The sequence below is a fragment of the Lissotriton vulgaris genome, chromosome 9 (assembly GCF_964263255.1).
Source record: "Lissotriton vulgaris chromosome 9, aLisVul1.2, whole genome shotgun sequence".
Lineage (NCBI taxonomy): Eukaryota > Metazoa > Chordata > Amphibia > Caudata > Salamandridae > Lissotriton > Lissotriton vulgaris.
Window position 1 is genome coordinate 985,991,152 of NC_141697.1, and position 21,056 is coordinate 986,012,207.

At 43.5% G+C, this 21,056-nt stretch overlaps 2 protein-coding genes across 3 annotated transcripts in view; one reads left to right on the forward strand and one right to left on the reverse strand.

Annotated features, from left to right (window-relative positions):
- LOC147692676 (F-box only protein 27-like) overlaps positions 1-12,003 on the forward strand; it is a 264,145-nt gene extending 252,142 nt beyond the window's left edge. Inside the window, exon 9 of one of the 2 annotated variants that reach the window (XM_086938854.1) lies at positions 10,960-12,003. In XM_086938854.1, the coding sequence (XP_086794980.1) occupies positions 10,960-11,100 (141 nt within the window). In that variant the 3' untranslated portion in view covers positions 11,101-12,003. The remainder of the gene's footprint in view (positions 1-10,959) is intronic. The other variant, XM_086938855.1, reaches the window with a different exon arrangement.
- Positions 1-21,056, reverse strand: part of MRPS12 (mitochondrial ribosomal protein S12) — a 793,384-nt gene that overhangs the window by 299,239 nt on the left and 473,089 nt on the right. The window lies entirely within an intron of this gene.

The window sequence follows — 21,056 nt, forward strand, 5'->3', positions numbered from 1 at the left end:
CAGCCATACGGATTCCGAGGCCAAGACCTTGCTATACCAGATCGGTAAGGCCATAGCAACGTTCAAAGATCACACAATTAACTTCAAGATTAACAAATTTGAAAAGGATAAAAAAATCTTTTAACATCAAGGCAGTATATCCTTATCTCAAGGACGATTTTTATACAAGATCAGATTCTACGAGGTTTTTGTCGGGGTATCAAGGAAGATCGAAAAGGAGGTTTCACACATTTTCGGATATCTTGTCTGAATCCACAGGGGACTCAGACCCAGGGGAAGGTCCTTTCAACAGGAACCAACAAATGAGGCCTTTTTAGGGGTAGGCCTACAAAAGCCCAAAGGCAGATACAAGTCCCAACAATGGGAGATGACAACGCGGAGACAGCACTACAAGTCATAAAGAAATCGGCCATAATGAACCTTACTATCAGATCTTTATCCAAGGAAGAAATTGAGGTCCTAGAACTTGGGCTCTCCTTTGTACCTGGGGTTACTATAAATTTCCTGAAGGTCAAAATGCAAATCATGGAATTATTCCGCAAGATCCAACTGAGAGCATTTTTCATGGACAGAGAAAACAACATGGAACCTGAAGTGTCATGATTACGCAATAAATCCAGTTTTTGCCCTCTTCCTCATAGTATTCCCTGGGACATTATCTCTTTTGAACACACTTTACTATCATTCCGCAATGCCCTTGAAAAGAAGCGAGTACATATAAAACAAAGCATCTCGCAGGCCCACAAAGAAGGCATAAACACTAAGAAACAACAAGCCATGGTTATTAAGCCAGCACACAAGGGCGGGGCTGCCATATTATGGTCCAAAGAAGCCTACCAGACAGAAGGCAGAAACCATGTATACAACCAACAATGGTACCAGAGTATTTCACAAGACCCCTCTAAAGAGATCATGGATGAAGTTCTGATGGCAGTTACAGAAGCAACTGAACAAGGGATCCTTGGACCAAAAGAATCGGAGTATTTGATTAAAAAAAATCCTTGAACACCTGTGGGTGTGCATATACTCCACGCCGGTGGGATTCGATGGGCTGAACGCAAGGGATGGATGGGGGGTGTGGAACTTGTTGGAGCACTTGCACTGGACTGGAGTGACGCTGGGATTGTCTGGGCCTGCAGGTCTGTTTGACTCTCATGCTTGGACCTAACAGTTCTTTGTTCGGCTCCCTCTACTGGAGTATCCTAATGCAGGGAGAACAGGCATCAGGGAGAGCACTTCTGTACTTGCATAGGGTGGGGGAGGTGCTGACGCTATGCTTGTCTTCAGGATAGGATAGGATTATCGGTCTGTGCCTTCTCGAGGATGGCCCACAGTTCTAATAGTGCCTCTCTGATGGCATGCATATTTGGATCGTATGTGTTTTCTCATGTGTTGGATTGCTTTAGTGTCAAAAGTTCCCTCTTTTGGCCAGGGAAACGCGCATGCCTTAATGTTTGTGCGTACCATTCTTGACAAAACAGATGCACAACATGAATATTTCACAAACACAAATAACCCCGCATATGAAGAGACACAACCTAGAATAAAGGGCAATTTTTAATCAAATGACATGAAATTTGGCATTAAATAACGAATTTTGACTTTGGCATCAAGTAAAATGTTTTGCTTTGTCAAATAACGCTTGTGAGCATTAGCATCACCTTCATAAACCTCATTGAATCCTAGACAAAATACAACACTTAAGACAAAACCGAGTTGCATTGATTACCAGCACCACAACATCAAATATACCTTTCATCAATTTCAAACTATGATGAGAAAAAACTGACCTTGAAAAAATGATGACTTCGTTACAAATACTTTTGCCCACTCTTAGCTCATGCTATCCTGTGACCAGGGGAAGCTCTGCGCAGTATACAGGATTAAGTGAGCCTGATAGTCTGTCAATATCAGCTCCGTGCAAAAACAATGTTCGAGGCATATGAGCTGCAGATTGTACATTTAGCAATAGATCGCCACCTGGTGTTGGGCTCTGATGATTGCAGGTTGTTGTTGTCTTCTTGGAAGAAGTCTTTGTAGTCACGAGATAGGTGACTCCTCCCTTGGACAATACTGCACATGGTCATCGACTCCATCCTCAGATTGTTTTTTTCCGCCACTGGGTTCGGATGAAAGTTTTCCGCTCCGGCTAAAAACACTTTTCTGCACTCTTGAAGCGTGAAACTTTAGAAAAACGTCTTCGACATCGAATAGACTTTCGACATCACCAGCTACATCCTGGTGCGTCGACGCGGGCCGTTGGGCCCATCGGCACCGTACGGCCTACACCTCATGGACAGAACTCCATTCAAAAGATGCCCGGTATGTCGAGCAAAACTCCCTCATAGCGGCCATCACAAGGTTTGCAACCTCTGTCTCGCGCCAGAACACAGCGAGTCGACCTGCACAGCCTGTGCCTCCTTCCGATCGAAAAAGACCAATTCGGGATCGGAGGGCCCGTCGACACGAGATGAGATCAGCACCTTCACCGGAGGCCATCTTTGAGGAGGAGATCGTCGAAGAAGACTTCTCTGAGGACGAAGATCCAATAGAAGATATCTCCGAAGACAAGGCTCCACTCGTCGCCGAGGAAGACTCGCCTGATCTCCAGATCATATCGGGAGCAGAGGATTTGGACGATTCGATTCCATCTCAACAACCCGTGAGTACCTCTGCCCCTGCAAAACAGAAACTACCCAAACAAAAGGCAACGGTCAGCACTCCGCCCATGGGGTCCAGTTGAGACCGAAATTTACCCTCTAACGCCCCGTCTTCGGGCTCGGCACCGAGGAAACGGACTACGCCTTCCGGTGCCTCTGCGCCGAAAAAACATCATGTGCCAATTCCACCTCCTCCATTGGTGCCAAAAAATCCTTCGACACCGAAGGTCTCGTCGACACCAAAGCCAAAACGCCCTTCGGTGCCCAAAGACAAAGACACTTCGGCACCAGAACCCAAAGACACATCGGTGCCGAAGCCAAAACCCGTACCGGACCCGAAAGCTTCGACTCCGAAACCTTCTGGTTCCAAAGACAAACAAGGGAAGACGGATTCCGGCGCCACAGGCCCAGCAAAACCTGTCTCCACGCCGAAACATCCAATATCGGTACCAAAGACTCCAGATAAGACTAAACAACCTTCGGCACCGAAAACATTGCCACAGGACTCAATTACTCCTCCTAAGGCAAAGAACACTAGACAACCTCTATCGGCTCCGAAAAAATCGACGCCAAAGAAGATTTTAGAAGAGGAAGAGCTGTTTAGACCAGATCCTAAGCAGAAAAAAGTCCATATTAATCCGAAAACTGGACATGTGGAAGCAATTCCTTATAAAAAAAGGCAAGCAGACACACCACTTACACCTGTGGTTCCTTCCAAAAAGGATTGTGCAACTTCTCCAATGCACCCTTCCTCTCCTTCACCTTCTTTCTCTCCTATTACTCCAAATATTGAACCAATAACTTCTCCTATTCAATCTCCTGCATCATCACACCACACTGACGAGGAGTATGATTTAGGTGGGGGGATGATGTACCAGAGCCACACACATACCCTTTAGATGAGGATATCAGCCCAGAATATCCCAAGGATGACGATGCATATAATTTTGCACCAAACAATGCACTAGACATCCCTGACCCTCAGTACTACCAGACAAAACCTTCCCCTCCAGAGGACAGTATTGGTTTTAAGCACTTATTAAACGGAGCTGCACTTTACCATGGGGTTCCGATGCACTCTGATGCCATTGAGGAGGACTCCTTATTAGACACTTTTGAACAGTCACAAAGGTCTACCCAAATATTACCCATGATCAAAGGAGTCATTAAACATGCTCCAGAGATTTGTAAAGATCCAGTACGGTGTATGGTACTAAATCCCAGAATAGAGAAAAAGTATAGACCAGCACCTGCTGATCCACTATACTTAAGGGACATCTGCCTCTAGACTCTTTGGTAGTGTCAAATGCACACAAAAGAGCCAATTCTCAAACTTCTGGTGACACCCCCGCCTGACAAGGAATCCAAGATTATTGATGCGTCAGGGAAAAGAATTGCTGCACAGGCAACAAACATATGGCGCATAGCAAATACATAAGCTTTACTCTCACGATACAACAGGGCTCATTACGACCAACTAGAAAAGTTAATGGAACACCTACCAGATCAACACAAAGATCTTGCAGCAGAGCTCTTACAAGAAGGCAAATTAATATCTAATGCCTCAATTAAATGCGCACTAGATGTAGCTGACACAGCATTCAGAGCAGTTAACACTAGTGTTATTCTCAGACGACATGCATGACTACGCATCTCGGGTTTCAAACCAGAAGTACAAACTACCATCCTGAACCAGCCCTTCAATCAGAACCAACTGTTCGGGCCGGAAGTAGATAATACACTGAAAAAGATGAAAAAGGACACAGACACTGCTAAGTCTATAGATGCATTACAATCCACCCAAACTAGAGATTCTTTTCGCCGCTCCTCTTATAGAGGAGGCTCCAAGCAAACCGGCACAGAAACCACATCATCTTTTAAAACACACACACAAACCTCCTCTAATAAAGGATACTTTAGAGGAGGATACAGAGGCAATAACAACAAGGGAAGAGGTAGAGGTAATAACAACAACCGCTCCTCTTCCACTCCCAAACAGTGACTTCCCTCTGCCTCCCCTACAGCACTCCACTCCTGTGGGGGGCAGACTATCACAGTTCCTACCTGTCTGGAATTCCATCACAACAGACAAGTGGGTAAGACAGATTATCCAACATGGCTACTGCCTAGAACTCACAGCAAACCCCCCAAACATACCACCCCGGCAGCGTCCAATGTCCACAGAACACATAACCCTGCTTCAACAGGAAGTTCTAGCTCTCCTAGAAAAATATGCTATTAAAGTAGTTCCTCTAGAAGAACAAGGAACAGGAGTTTACTCACTGTACTTATTAATTCCCAAAAAGGAAGGGACACTGAGACCAATTCTCAACCTCAGGCCCCTCAACCATTATATACAATCAGATCATTTTCACATGTTCACTTTACAACAAGTACTCCCACTGCTAGAACAGGGAGATTTTCTTTCAACACTCGAAAGAACGCCTACTTTCATGTGCCTATACATCCTGCGCACAGGAAGTATCTAAGATTTGTCATACAAGAACAACACTATCAGTTCAAAGTCCTTCCATTCAGGGTCACAACAGCACCACAAGTGTTTACAAAGTGCTTAGCAGTTGTAGCAGCACATCTCAGAAGACAACAGATACATGTCTTCCCTTACCTAGACGACTGGCTCATAAAAGCAAGATCGTTCAACCAGTGTGTACAACACCCAAAACAAACGATTCAAACATTACATGACTTAGGGTTTACGATAAACTACACCAAGTCGCACCTAGAGCCTTCGCACGTTCATCAATATATAGGAGCTACGATAAACAAATCAGTAGCTCTAGCGTATCCCAGTCAAGCCAGGATTCAAAGTTTCAGAACTTAGTTTCCCTTTTTCAATGCCAACACTCTCTTCAAGCCAGAGTGTTCATAAAACTAATAGGCATGATGGCGTCTTACATATTCATAGTTCCTCATGCAAAGCTGCAAATGCGCCCACTACAAGAATGTCTAGCACAACAGTGGAATCAGGGTCAAGGTCAGCTCACAGACCTGTTGTTGGTAGACAGCTGTACATATCACTCTCTGCAATGGTTGAACACCAAAAACTTGACAAAGGGACGGCCGTTCCTAGACCCTGTTCCACAGATAGTGCTCACAGCAGATGCATCCCTTACCTCTTGCATTATACCACACAAGGCCAATGGAACAATCAACAGAAACAGTTCCACATCAACCATTTAGAGTTGCTAGCAATTTTCATAGCACTCAAAACTTTTCAGGTACAAGTACAAAACAAGGCTGTTCTAATCCGGACAGACAATATGACAGCCATGTATTATGTACAAAAACAAGGGGGGAAGCACTCTCTGAAACTGTCCCACCTTGCACAGAGCATTTGGAGATGGGCCATCCATCAAAACATACACCTGACAGTAGAACATCTTCCAGGAATTCACAATCAGATAGCAGATCTGTTGAGTCATCAGTCACAACAGATTCACGAATGGGAGTTGCACCCACAAGTTCTCCAACCATTCTTCCAAAGGTGGGGGCATCCACCGATAGATCTGTTTGCCACCCACGAGAATGCGAAATGCCCAAGCTTCACCGCCAGATTTCCACACCCACAATCGTAAGGAAATGCGATATGGATGAATGGGTCAGGCAGATTTGGGTACGCTTTTCCGCCTCTCCCACTCATTCCACTAGTAGTACGCAAGCTCAGACAACAGTCTCTCAAAATAATACTAGTGGCACCCACATGGGCATGTCCGCCGTGGTTCACCACGCTACTGGATCTCTCACTGGTTCCACATCAAAATTACGGCTCACGCCATCCCTGTTAACACAGAACCATGGAGAAATAAGACACCCAGACCCAAACCAACTGAATTTGGCGATCTGGCTCCTGAAGTCTTAGAGTTGGGTTACTTAAACCTACCACAAGACTGTATGAACATAATTAAAGAAGCTAGAATACCCACTACCAGAGCATGTTATGCGGCTAAGTGGAAAAGATTTGCAATATACTGTAACAACAATAACATTGATCCACTGGATGTTTCCATCCAAAATATCATCTGTTACCTTCTACACCTGCAAAGGTCCAATTTGGCTTATTCTTCCATACGCCTGCATTTAGCAGCAGTCGCAGCCTATTTACAAAATAAACAGCATTTATCTCTCTTTAGAGTACCTGCAATAAAAGCATTTATGGAAGGATTAAAACGAATAATCCCACCAAGGTTACCACCTGCACCAGTATGGAACCTAAACGTGGTCCTTACAAGACTTATGGGTCCCCCTTTTGAGCCTTTCCACAAGTGTGAACTGCAATTCCTAACATGGAAAACTGCCTTCCTTGTTGCCATCACCTCTCTCAGAAGAGTAAGTGAAATACAAGCATTCACAACAGAAGAACCATTTTTTCAAATCCACCCTAACAAAGTGGTTCTTAGACCTAATCCAAAATTCCTGCCAAAAGTCATTACTCCTTTTCACCTTAACCAATCAGTAGAGTTACCAGTGTTTTTTCAAAAACCGGACTCTGTTGCAGAAAGAGCTCTACACACCCTAGATGTTAGAAGAGCTCTACTATACTACACAGACAGGACAAAATCCTTCAGGAAGACAAAACAACTATTTGTATCTTTCTCTCCCCCACACAAGGGCAATCCCATCTCTAAAGGAGGATTTGCCAGATGGATTGTAAAGTGTATTCAAATATGCTACCAAAAAGCGAAACGTACACTAACAGTTCCTCCTAGATCGGACTCCACTCGCAAACTTAGGAAACATACCATTAGAGGACATATGCAAAGCAGCAACATGGTCTACAATACACACCTTCACTAAACACTATTGTGTTGATCTGCAAGCCAAGCAGCAGTAGGCCAAGCTGTACTTAAAACACTATTTCAGTATGCTGCAACGGATACAAGCGACCACCGCTAGTGGAGACACTGCTGCACAATCGTGGCTAAATGTACAATCTGCAGCTCATATGCCTCGAACGGAATATGCTACTTACCAGTATGCATCTGTTTTTGGCATGTAGAGCTGCAGAGTTGTACATGCCCTCCCGCCTCCCCGGGACTTGTATCCGTTCCAGTACTCATCTTACTTAGATGCACACGCATGGACATCCTTTTCTCTTTTCTTCTACTAACTCCATCATTTCCCATCATGGCGAAAAACAATCTGAGGATGGAGTCGATGACCATGCGCAGTATTGTCCAAGGGAGGAGTCACCTATCTCGTGGCTACAAAGACTTCTTCCAAGAAGACAACAACCTGCAATCATCGAGCCCAACACCAGGTGGCGATCTATTGCTAAATGTACAACTCTGCAGCTCTACATGCCAAGAACAGATGCATACTGGTAAGTAGCATATTCCTTTTGCTGAGAAAAGGAATAACTCGAAAATCCACAGGCCCCTCTTTGCCAAACACACGCTGCACCTAATCTCCCAGATCCAAATATTTTTCCCTAACGTCTAAATCGCATCCTGTATCACCCAGGACCCAAGCATACCATCTGTGTCACACCTAGCAGTCCAAGTGAACAACACCTCTCACTTCTTACAGATACCAGCAGTGTTAAGAAATTAGTATAACTGAAATAACACTTTTGGACAAAAAATAAGCTTGAGGTGCCAGCCCTGTATCACACCCAGGGCCCAAGCGCACCATCTGTTTAACGCCCAGTGATCCACGTGACAAAAAATGTTCACCTTCCTAGCGTGCTGACTATTGAAAAATATGACCTCCGCGGGAACGCCTCGGAGACCGTACTCTGTTCAGACATAGAAAATAGGTAGGTAACATGCCAGATTTCTGTTAGTGGTACAAAAGGGGGTGGTGATGGACGGAGCATCTGAATCAATCAAACACTCACACCCAGTCAAAAGATCTGGGTTTAATCCATCACCGTTCTTTAGCCCACTCTGCCACATCAGTTCAGACATGGCTATATGCAAATCAGTCCGACCCTGTGCCTCATGGGAACAGTCCAGCCGAACTGCCACGCCATGTCTTCCCTGGACCGGAAACAAGCTTCCGAGGACCGGTTTCTGGCATTCCAGCCGTCTTCAGCCCGGCTTGCTTGAATCCAGTGGCAAAGTGAGCAAGGGACTCGCGTCTGAGCATACCCTGCCACACTTATGCCGGCCAAAAGCGGTACAAAAGGGGGTGGTGATGGACGGAGCATCTGAATCAATCAAACACTCACACCCAGTTAAAAGATCTGGGTTTAATCCATCACCGTTCATCACCACCCCCTTTTGTATCGCTTTTGGCCGCCATAAGTGTGGCAGGGAATGCTCAGACGTGAGTCCCTTGCTCACTTTGCCACTGGATTCAAGCAAGCCGGGCTGAAGACGGCTGGAATGCCAGAAACCGGTCCTCGGAAGCTTGTTTCCGGTCCAGGGAAGACATGGCTTGGCAGTTCGGGCTGGACTGTTCCCATGAGGCACAGGGTCAGATTGATTTGCATATAGCCATGTCTGAACTGGGGTGGCAGAGTGGGCTAAAGAACGGTGATGGATTAAACCCAGATCTTTTGACTGGATGTGAGTGTTTGATTGATTCAGATGCTCCATCACCACCCCCTTTTGTACCAGATTTCTGTTAGTGGCAGGGCGCTCAGGTTACGTTTTTGCTCTTCTTTCTAATTTGCCATATGCTGGGACTAATGATCTGATATAGTCTCTTACCCATTGTGACGGCAGCTTCAGGACTGACCTTCGCCCCGCAGATTCAGCAAAACTTACAATCAATAGCAGTGTCGGCTCACCTTCTATGCTGCACAATTGTGAATACGCCGTGTGGGGTCCCCTTCCTTCGGCTCTAGTCTGGTGCGGGTTACCAATCACTCCTGGCTGGCTCACCAGAAGGTTGCTCGAATAAGAATTTACCTTGAAAAAACTGAAGAAACATGGCAAAACCGTTAAAGTTGGTTTAATTAAACGCTTCAGCCAGTAGTACAGTTACAGAAGCGGGTCTGAAGACTGTCTCAAAGTACAATCCATCTGAACAAGGTTTTAAACATTTGTCTTGTTGTTATAAAATGTTTTTGTCAATCCTTTTCTGGTTTAGAATGCGGTCCTAGTCTTTGAAGTCATAAATATGGCCCCTCATAGCAAATGCAGGTGGGCCTCGACCTTGCAAGGACTCAATGGGGGCCAGTGGGTAACGTTTCCAGATGTCTGGCATGAATGGCGCATGGTCACTGTGAGTTCTGTGTTTGCTCTGTGCTGATTGGCTCTATGTTCCTAACTTCATGTGGCATCTGACTTTTTGGTGTTTTAGGAATGCGCGCACCCCTCTGGCCATGTGTGCTTTATTAGGGCCAGTCTCCCTGGACCATTGTGGTGTCACTGCACTTATCTGTAGGATTGATTTGAGTTTCCTGTTTAGGCTTTTGTCTGCCAGCTACGTGCCACCTCACCTGTGACCTGTAAATCAGTAACCTCACGCCTAAGTCTTAGAACCTGGCTGACCACGAATTTCTGAGTCTAGTTTGACAGAGCGTTCATGACGGGTGAATTTGATAATAGAGATGCAATTTTGTCCTTCTATATGAATGTATCACTATTAATATTGACATCCACTTTTTCACTTTTAACATTTGCATTGATGTATTCAAAGCGTAACTAAGGCCTAGTTTACTCTAAGCCAGGAAAACATTAAAACAAATCATATTGATTTTGTTTCATTTGCAATACCTCCATGTTAATACAGATATATATTTCAGATATGGAATAATTTCCACTGTCACTAGGAACACAAACAAGTTTCGCTGTGGATTTGAAGCGAATATAGGCCGTTTTTCTGCATATCTTTACAACGCATTCCATAACAACACGGTTGTTTCAACAACTGCGTTGTTATTTCGCATACAGTTACAACGCAAGGCGAAACAACGACTTGCTTTTAGGGGGAGCTAGATGTTGGAGTAGTATAATTTAAAATTCCAACTCCAGTCTGTGCGGACACTAGAGAAGGTGTTGGATTTTAAATCCAACACCTTCTGCCCCCTAACGCAAGTGGATGTTCCGACTTTCGTTGTAAGGGTATGCGAAATAACAATGTGGTTGTTGTAACAACCGCGTTGTTATGGCATACGTTATTTACCATACAAACTAAATACTGTTTGAAGCATAAATGAGGTGAACCATTGTGGATCAATCCGGGAGTTGCTCCTGACTGTGAAAGTTTTGTTGGGAAGTTAGTTTTAATTCTTCTTCTACAGAGCCGTCAATAATTTATCTGTTGCTTCATAGCACTGTATTTCTTGTGTTCTCAAATCTTCATGTCTAATTTTACTTTATCTCCACAGGTTTCTCATGTGTTTAGCCACTACAGCAGTGGAGTCCGTTACGTTAAGTTCTTCCACAAAGGGAAAGATACACAATTCTGGGCTGGACACTATGGTGCTCGCATAACCAACTCCTCTGTCACTGTGAAGATGCATAGATGACGGTGTGGCTGCTGAGGCACAGTAACTGCCGAAGAAACCGTACTTTGGAGTACCCATGGTTTGACCTTTGCAACAGGGGATAAAGGAAGAGCTGCCACTGAGTAGGCTGCAATGCTTGTTCAAATGTCCCAGGCAGCAAGTTTTAGAATGATAAAGGGCCTTCCGAAGTGAGGGAACAATAAGATTCCACAAAGCAGCCATGAGTGTTGTAGCTGTACTTGCAGCTTAATGGTCTAAATCAGTGGTTCGTAACCTGTGACTTCTGTGGACCACCACTTAATCATTACTGGAACCCAGGGACACCCACTGAGTCATTATTGAAATCCAGGAGCCCCCACTGAGTCATTACCGGAAGCAGGGGGCCCAACCTAAGCATTTTTGATGATGAGAACCACAAAGCAATACACAAGTGAAAGATGGATATGACAACCGCCCACTTTTTCTACAGAGGGAACAACCAGCCACTGGCTGATGGGGATGAGAGGTTTTTCTGTTAAGTTGTGACTGCTGGGCTGATGAAAAAGGCTTTTTTAAATCCTAGAGCAGCTGACAAACCCCTCTAATGTATTATTGAAAGTGACTACCTTATATAATTGTTGTTTACAGTTTACTTTTGTGGGAGAAAGAAGATTATGAAGCACATTAAATTGGCCTCTTCATTCAAGATGATCCTGTAAAAGAATTGCTTCCTACAATTTCCTCTTTTGGACAGTGGTGCTCTTAAAAAGAGAATCTGCACAGCGAAGTTGGGCTCCTCATTGGGCTCTTGCTGTCCTTATGGATATAATTTTGATGCCCCTGATTATTCTTTTGAATGAGTTCTTAGACAAGAGTCTGGCCTCTTTTAAGGCTGTTAGAATTCTACCTCTAACAGAAGAAACTGGGTCTGGACCCAGAGGTTTAAAAAAATGTCTATCTTGCTTTTGCTTTTCTTAGATATCAGATGTTACCACGATTACATTTACAATGCTGTACATTAGAACATGTTTATTACAAAGAATACGTGTATATATATATATATATATATATATAGATATATATAGATATATATATTTTTTTTCCCTTTTTTACACACATATATAATCACAGGAAAAAGCAAAGGTTACATACAGGAACTTTATAGTAAGGAAGTGGAATAAAAAAACTTAAAAATTCACAAAAAAAACAAAGGTTACAGGGACATTCTAGTTAGTCTCAGGTTTCACTCCATACAAAACCAGTGAAATTCAGCAGTTCTGGTTAGCTGAGCTAACTATAACTCGCTCCATCGCAATGCACTGCTTATGACGGCACATATTACATCACTCATGACATGGTCAGTGACATCACTGATGACCTCTCAGATGACATCACTGATGACACCACTGGTGACATCATCCAGTGACAGTTTTAAAAAAGTTACTGAGTGTTGAATATGTATACACCAAGGTGTATTGTTGAATCCAAGGGGTGTATGAGTGCGTGTATGGATGATTAAATAGGTGTGTGACTGACTGTAAAAGTGAGTGATTAGGGATCTCAGTGAATGTATGGGTGAGTGGCTGGTTGTATAAATGTCTTTCAGTCTGTCAGTTGGTGTGTAAGTGGCTGTATGGGTGTTTGAAAATGGCTGTATGGGTGAGTGTGTCACTGACCGCATAGGTGAGTGAGTATGTGTTAGTATCTGTATAAGTAAGTGAGTGTCTGCGTCTGTAACTCAGTGGCGAAGTGTGGCTCACTATTTAGAGCGGCAGACCCTGATGCAGAGATCTGACCCGGGACCAGGGTTCAATTCCCGTCGCGGCAGGGTCTTGGGCTCAATGTCCGCGGACCCGATAATTCTCGCCACAGTGCCTACTCTAATCATGGGTCCCACTCTGCAACTCTGGGCAATAGCTTGCTTAATCTCCACACCGGCCCTAATCGCTAAGGATGCCTGGCTTCACCTTGGGGTGCCAAGAAGTGGGCGCCTCACAGGAACAGGTCAGGATGGGTTCCTCAGCGGTACAGCGCGGGGACACACTTCTAAGTGTAACCAGGTGCTTTATAAGCTCAGTTACTTACTTACTTACTACTTACGTAACTGTTTGGGTGAGTAAGTGGCAGTGATTGGCTGTACGGATGAGTCAGTAGGTGTGTGAGTGGCTCTATGGATAACTGGCTCAGTGTGTGTGAGGCTGTATGAGTGGATAATGTCGGTGGCTGTGTTAGTGAATGAGTGGCTGTATGGGTGAGTGAGTGGATGTGTGTGTGTGTGTGTGTATAGCTCTATGAATCAATGAGTGGGTGTGTAAGTTCTGGTAGGGATCTGTGAATGGGTTTGCAAATGGTTGTGTCAGTGGGTGTATGAAAGCTTCTATGGATGTGAGTGGGTGCTTTAGTGATTCTGCGAATGATGTAATTTGGGATGTCATCAGTGATGCCACTAATCATGCCATGAGTGATGTAATATGTGAGTGCATTAGCAGTGCATTGCAGGGGCACTAGGTATAGATAGCTCAGCTAACTAAAACTTCGGACACCTGAGCCTAACTACAGCATTTGAGTAACTTTCATTTTTTTCCAGTGAATTTCTAAGTTTTGTTTAATTCCACTTCCTAACTAGACTGTCCCTGTAATCTTTGTTTTTTTCAGTGAATTTTTAAGGTTTTTTAAATGTTAATTCCCAACTATAACGTTCTTGTAACCTTTGTTTAATTCAGTGAATTTGTACAGTTTATTTAATTGTATGACTGAACTGTAAGACCCCTGTTAATTTTAGTGTTGTCGTAGTGAGTTGTGTTAAATGCTACTTAATGTTTTTTTAAAACACTGTTAAAGGTTGTGTGTAGTGGATAAGAAGTTCTTTTTTCTTTTAAAAAAAATTGTGGGTCGCGTACCAAACTCGCACCTTCGCACATGATACGCGAATCTCAGGTACTGTGCGGAATATTAGTAATATATAGATATATAAATTCATAGTGTCTAGTTTGAAGGTTCAGTAGTAAAATCAATGTCTGAGTGGGTCAGTGAGTGTCTGAATGGGTTTGTGAGTGGGTACATCAGTGTCTGACTGGGTCTGTCGGTGGGTGTGTCAGTGGGTCAGTTGGTGAGTTTGTGACTCTGAATGCGTTTGTGAGTGGGTGCATGATGGTAGATAACATAAGATAACGCACAGCATCCCACTGAGGAAACACTGAACTACAGGTACCATGAGGCTTAGCCCGTAGCCACTGGGCGGGTACCTTGTTTAGAATAAAAGAGGCTGGCGTTTTATCTACCATCATGCCTGTGAAAAAGTGGAAGGAGTCCACGAAACGCGTCAGCAGTTTATTTTGATGCAAGATGAACATTGCTCCAAGTTGCAGCTTCCGAAAATAAACACGAAAACTGCATCCTCCTGTGTGTGGCTCATCTGTAAGGGAATCCTTTGCGTGTTGAACATTTACGGCTGTCCCAGCCGTGGATTGAGCCCCGCCGCATAGCAGCAGCCGAAGTTGATGCTAATTAGCATTTCAACAGGACAGGAGGCCGTATCGGAGGTGATTATGCAGCAGCCTGGAGAGGTATGAACATCGCTGCAAACCCGCTGTGGTATTATTTGGGTAAAACAAGATAACGCACAGCATCCCACTGAGGAAACACTGAACTACAGGTACCATGAGGCTTAGCCCGTAGCCACTGGGCGGGTACCTTGTTTAGAATAAAAGAGGCTGGCGTTTTATCTACCATCATGCCTGTGAAAAAGTGGAAGGAGTCCACGAAACGCGTCGGCAGTTTATTTTGATGCAAGATGATCATTGCTCCATGTTGCAGCTTCCGAAAATAAATACGAAAACTGCATCCTCCTGTGTGTGGCTCATCTGTAAGGGAATCCTTTGCATGTTGAACATTTACGGCTGTCCCAGCCGTGGATTGAGCCCCGCCGCATAGCAGCAGCCGATGTTGATGCTAATTAGCATTTCAACAGGACAGGAGGCCGTATCGGAGGTGATTATGCAGCAGCCTGGAGAGGTATGAACATCGCTGCAAACCCACTGTGGTATTATGTGGGTAAAAAAAGATAACGCACAGCATCCCACTGAGGAAACACTGAACTATAGGTACCATGAGGCTTAGCCCGTAGCCACTGGGCGGGTACCTTGTTTAGAATAAAAGAGGCTGCCGTTTTATCTACCATCATGCCTGTGAAAAAGTGGAAGGAATCCACGAAACGCGTCAGCAGTTTATTTTGACGCAAGATGAACATTGCTCCAAGTTGCAGCTTCCGAAAATAAATACGAAAACTGCATCCTCCTGTGTGTGGCTCATCTGTAAGGGAATCCTTTGCGTGTTGAATATATATATATATATATACATATATATATATATATATATATATATATATATATATATATATATATATATATATATATATATATGTATATATATATATATATATATGTACATGTATACATATATCAAACCCACTTGGGAGAACATTGATCAATTGGGACCTTTGAATTGGCGCGCTCACTGCAGCAAGACTATGCGCACTACAAGATCCAGGATGCCGGGCGGCGGGCTCCGCCCAACTCGGCAGGTGTTTTCACTTAAGTGCGCATTTGAACAGCGCTTTCAGAAGTCCATGCATCATGCCACTGAAGAAGAGAGTTCATACTCTTGAAACGCGTCTGGCCACAGATTTTGTTGATGAAGCCTCATCTAGCCGCCTGCCAGCTTGCTGTCACGCTTCTACGTGAACACTGTTTGCTCCTTGAGGCCGCCCTCGATTAGGGTGCTCCTGCACAGTTTTGGATTTTGCAACGGCCGGTCCCGGTCGTGGGGAGCGGTCCATCACCCTGTGTGAGCCTCGCCAGGCACCTATGAAGGAGTTTGGGGGTTGCGGAAGGAGCGGGACTGGTGCTGTTGCAGGGCAGTGTCTGCTCCATCACGCTGGCAGCAGAGAAGCAGGGCAGGTGTCGAGCTGATGCCCCCATCAAACCCACTTGGGAGAACATTGATCAATTGGGACCTTTGAATTGGCGCGCTCACTGCAACGAGACTATGCGCACTACAAGATCCAGGATGCCGGGCGGCGGGCTCCGCCCAACTCGGCAGGTGTTTTCACTTAAGTGCGCATTTGAACAGCGCTTTCAGAAGTCCATGCATCATGCCACTGAAAAAGAGAGTTCATACTCTTGAAACGCGTCTGGCCACAAATTTTGTTGATGAAGCCTCATCTAGCCGCCTGCCAGCTTGCTGTCACGCTTCTACGTGAACACTGTTTGCTCCTTGAAGCCGCCCTCGAATAGGGTGCTCCGCACAGTTTTGGATATACATATATACATATATACATATATATATATATATATATATATATATATAGAGTAGTACCTATTTTCCCTATAGGCCCTGCGCATTGGAATAACATAAACAGCAGTGTAGACGTAGGACTGAAGTCTTCTAGGTCTCTACTGACTATGTTAGACTTAATTTAGGTTTGCGCCACCTAGCTCAGAGGTCACTGGAAACTTTCTTGACTGAATAGGAAGTGATCAGCTTCCCTGGCTCAGACAAGAAGGGATTCAGCTTCCGACAACCGCATAAACATGACAACTTTGCTCCCTCAGAATAAGAGTTGTGTGAAACAATAGACAGCTATTTCACTCAGTCAGATGTGCATATTTAATTTCACCAGGGTGCAGAGAATAGAGAGACGGGCATTTTCAATAAAAGGTAGTATTTATTGAGCAGTCTTCCTTCTCATGCAAGAGAAATAAATTGACACAATTGCAATACTTAATGTAAAGTACGTACAGTAAAAGGAGTATTACGAAATAATACTGTAAAAGCATTGATATGGTTTCTTAGCCATAAGACACTTTAAAATGGATAAAATATATATACATATATACATAGGCTAACGTGCTCAACTGGTGCTTCTAAACTAAGCCTACCCCGGTGTACCTGACCTAAGCCTAATACGTGGGAAGGAGTAAGTAAATAGCAGTTTAAGTTAAGTAGGTTTGTTGCCAAGGACCTGTTCCAGAATTCTCTCTAAGGGTTTAGTCAGCACTGTACCTTGGGAATAGAATGTAGGAGCTCTGGTATCTCTCTCTCAGGACCCGATATCCCAGTCACCCGCAAGGGTAGGCTGGAAACGCCGGAGCTGGATTTTCTCGGCAGGAGAAAAGACAGCGTCTTTCTCAGCGCGTCAAAGAGGAGGGGCAGCGTCCGTGGGCTTCTCGCTTCTGCTGGGCTCTCGGAAAGTAGATTAGCTGCTCTGCTCCAGAATCACCACTGTGTGTTTGCTTAAGGCAACGTTGGTATATTTATACCTGAAAGGTGCCGAGTTTGACGTAAGGTTTGGACATAAGACGTCAATAAAGATGTCACTAAGAACTGGCCGTTCTTACAGTGCTCGCAGGAGGTCTATTACAAATCAAAACAAAGCAAGCGGGGCTTTCCCAGGTTGCTGGAGGTTTGGTGTGTCGAAAGAACTCAGTGTGCTCTCTAGGAATCCAAGGAAGTAGCTTTTGCCGTGCCTTGGACTGCAAGAGCGATTTACTGAAATATGGATCTGATTATTATGCCATCATAGGGATATTATTGATTATAGCCGTATAGGGGCATACAGTCACAATATTGAATCGGGTTCCTAGATAAAACACATCACCCACTCCACGGTTTTATGTCCATCAATTACTAAAAACTAAGCAATAAAGATGCATGTGTATTCCAACCCACCCCAAAATACATTTTGCATTCGAAATGGTGTATGCGAAATACACGGAACGTTATAGGTACTGTACGTTTTTAAGCAGTGTAATCATTCCAAAAAAATTGCATATATCTTTAGTTGAACGATTTGCGAAAATTACACATGAAATGTCTCTTAATTACAGAAAAGAAGGTCGAGACTATTTCATCACATATAAATGAAATTGCTTGTAAGTGTGCTAGAGGTTGCGGTAACATATTGTCTCTAGATTTGCTAAAAATAGAAGCTCTGTTCTTTATGAATAGTTCTTTCTGACATTGTCAATGGTAATCTCTCAAGTTTTTCAATGCTCACAATTGTATAGTCTGCTTTTTTCTGTGCCAAACTGATTTGTTTATCAGTAAGGTTAAAGATGGAGAACAATGACGTTGTGTTGATTAAACGCCAAGGCACATAGCCTGAACGCAGGTTTTGCAACGTCCAGCCTAGCTGTACAATAGAACGTAATTGGGACTGACCATGTTGTAACATTAGCAAGTCCTGATCTATTATATCTATAGCAGATGATACAATACTGTCCAGTGAATATATTCTGGGGGACAGAGTCATTAACCCATTGTCCACAACAGAAAGTGATTTTTCCAAATTAATACGATCAATTTCTCGTATTTTCTCTGCTGTCTCAATTTGAGTCACTTTCCATGCTTCGTTGTAAGCAGCGTATACACTGGCCGCTATGAAACGTTTTTGACGCTGTTTGCGTGGTCCCATTATGGAATCGCGCAAGTCAGCACCATCTTTAAGTAAAGACAAGTGTTGCTTAATTTCTGCCAGTGTGGATGTTTGTAGCCATTCAAGGCATAGTTTCCCTACTCTGTATGTTGTTACTATCCCTGGATGTTGTCTCTGGGAGCATCTAGGGTCTGGTCTGGTCATTTTTAACCCCTGTGTTTTGTTCAGGAATCTATCTTGACATTTATTTGTGTCTGTTGGCCAGATTAACCACTTTTTCCAATCAGTATTTGTTCTATTTTGATGTAAAATTTGGGATACGTCTATCTCAATATCTGTGGTTGTGTTATCAGGTATTGGCATTGGAATAGACGGTTTGTTTAAGTCTTTGATTTTGGCTAGGCCAAAACAGGTAGTTTGTTGAATAGTGTCATTCAAGAACATTATTTGTTCTGGGATCATGCAGGCTCGAGATAATGCTTCTAGGCCTTGTACCTGCCATTCTTTTGTACCCCAGATGGTTTTTGTTTCAATGTTGTTTTTCCAGAAATCAAAACCAAATGTAATCATTTTTTCATAAAATGTTTCCGAATAGATCAATTTAGTATTTGTCAGCATGGTTTTTGTCCCTGTTTTATCCAACAGTTTATAATAGAATGTTTCTGCATCACTTGTGTTAAACCCTGAGAAGTATTGGAATTTCTCATAGAATGTTTTTGAACTGCTTTTAGGTGGAGTTGCACAATGTTTCCATTGGTTATATTTAATAACATTTCTAGGTTGAGCAGATTTATGCAAATAGTGGTCTGCATAGTGGGTATAGCAATACATCTGTTCATAATCCGATGAACCTTGCAAATAATCTCGTTCTGTAAATTTTGCTGACATTACTAAATCTGACATCATATTATTTATGCTTTCAAAGTCCCAATCATCAGAGAATGTACTTGGTTTTACAAAGTCACTTAATGAAACCTTAAACTGATGAGGATATTTCAAGAGTTCGACCGGTCCATATATTTCGTAATCTGTTTTGTCCCAAACTACCCCGCCGGGTATTGGAATGGCTGTGACATTCACTGATGACAGTTCTCTTTTCTCGATGTGAGATGACTTGTGTGGCTTCAGAACTAAGTTGATGTTCTGACTTGCTGTGTCCATTGTACTGTATTTTCTCTCAATGAATTTTCCCAAACAAAGTACCATGATGAGCCAAAGCAGGAGGAAAAATACACCTAGCACAATCCAAAATTCTAACCATGGAGAAATAAGATAAGTTTCTTTGAGTTGATGAAAGAGTTCTGTTGCTTTGTCTTTAAAAGTCTTTGTTGCTGGCATTACTTCAGGCTCGCTTTGATCTTCAGAAAAGTTATCGAAATTGATGAAGTAGCCAGATGCAGATCTGTCAATTGTCGGAATTGTTTTTTCAATTTGCCTTTCATTAGCACATTCTGATGCTACATCATTGTAGACTGGTGTTTCTTGACGAACTGTTTCATCTTGGGTTTCAAGAGGCACAAGTTCCATGACATTGTTGCATAGTCCTTTTTTTATTCACCGCAGGTTTATCAAATGTGATTAGTCTCTGTTTGAACCTCTTGGATTGTAGCAAATTTTGGTATTCTGCTATTTCTTGGGAGTCCACTGGGCCTACTACTTATTATTGGCCACATGATTGTGGTTTTACCAGGTCGATGGATACAACTCGGTTCTCCTTTTTACCTGCAAGGGGCGGTAGTACAATTGATCTTGTTCTGTTGATTGCTAAGACAGGTACTGCTTTTCTGTAAGAAGGCCCAAATTCCTTCTTCACCACAATTTTCTCTCTGACCAGATCCCCAATCTTTGGAATCCAGACTGGTCTTGCTGGGACAGGTGGTGTGTCTTCAGTGGTTGTTGGCTGCTGTTTTAGTTTTATGTTGCTCAGGGCTTTTCTTGTTTCATTTAAGTCCTGTAAAACAGCCAAACGATCTTTGATGTCAAAGCATTTTTTCTTATCTTCTACCACTGTAGCATGACTAAGTCCTGAACATACATTCTAGTTCCGAACAATAGTTCGTACGGGCTGAAACCTTTTAGAGAATTTCTTGGCAGATTATTAAGACTACGTTGGACACTTGTTAAATGCTGGACCCTTATAGATTGCTTTATGTCTCAGTTTTTTCTTTCCACAACCCCGTTTCCCTCAGGATGGAAGGGACAAGAGTACCTCAATCCAATGCCCATGCTGGTCATGGCCTCCTTATAAGCTCGAGAGCTAAAAGCAGGACCCTGGTCAGAATGAAGCATGGCAATTGCGTATGTGCCGATAAAGACTCGCAAATCTTTTATAACAGTTCTGGCGTCAGCCGAGCGCTGGGGCCACATTCTTAAGTGAATTTAGTCTTAAAAGGAAATAGGACGCTGAATTTTATTTATAGATAGCCTTATGCTAACTACAGAAATGGCCATGGCAATACTCCGGTTGGCTCGTTATTGCGGTCTCTGTTGCAGTCTGGACAGCTCTTTACAAATTTGTAATGTTGCAGGCTCATCCCCGGCCACCAGTATTCTGATTGTAGAT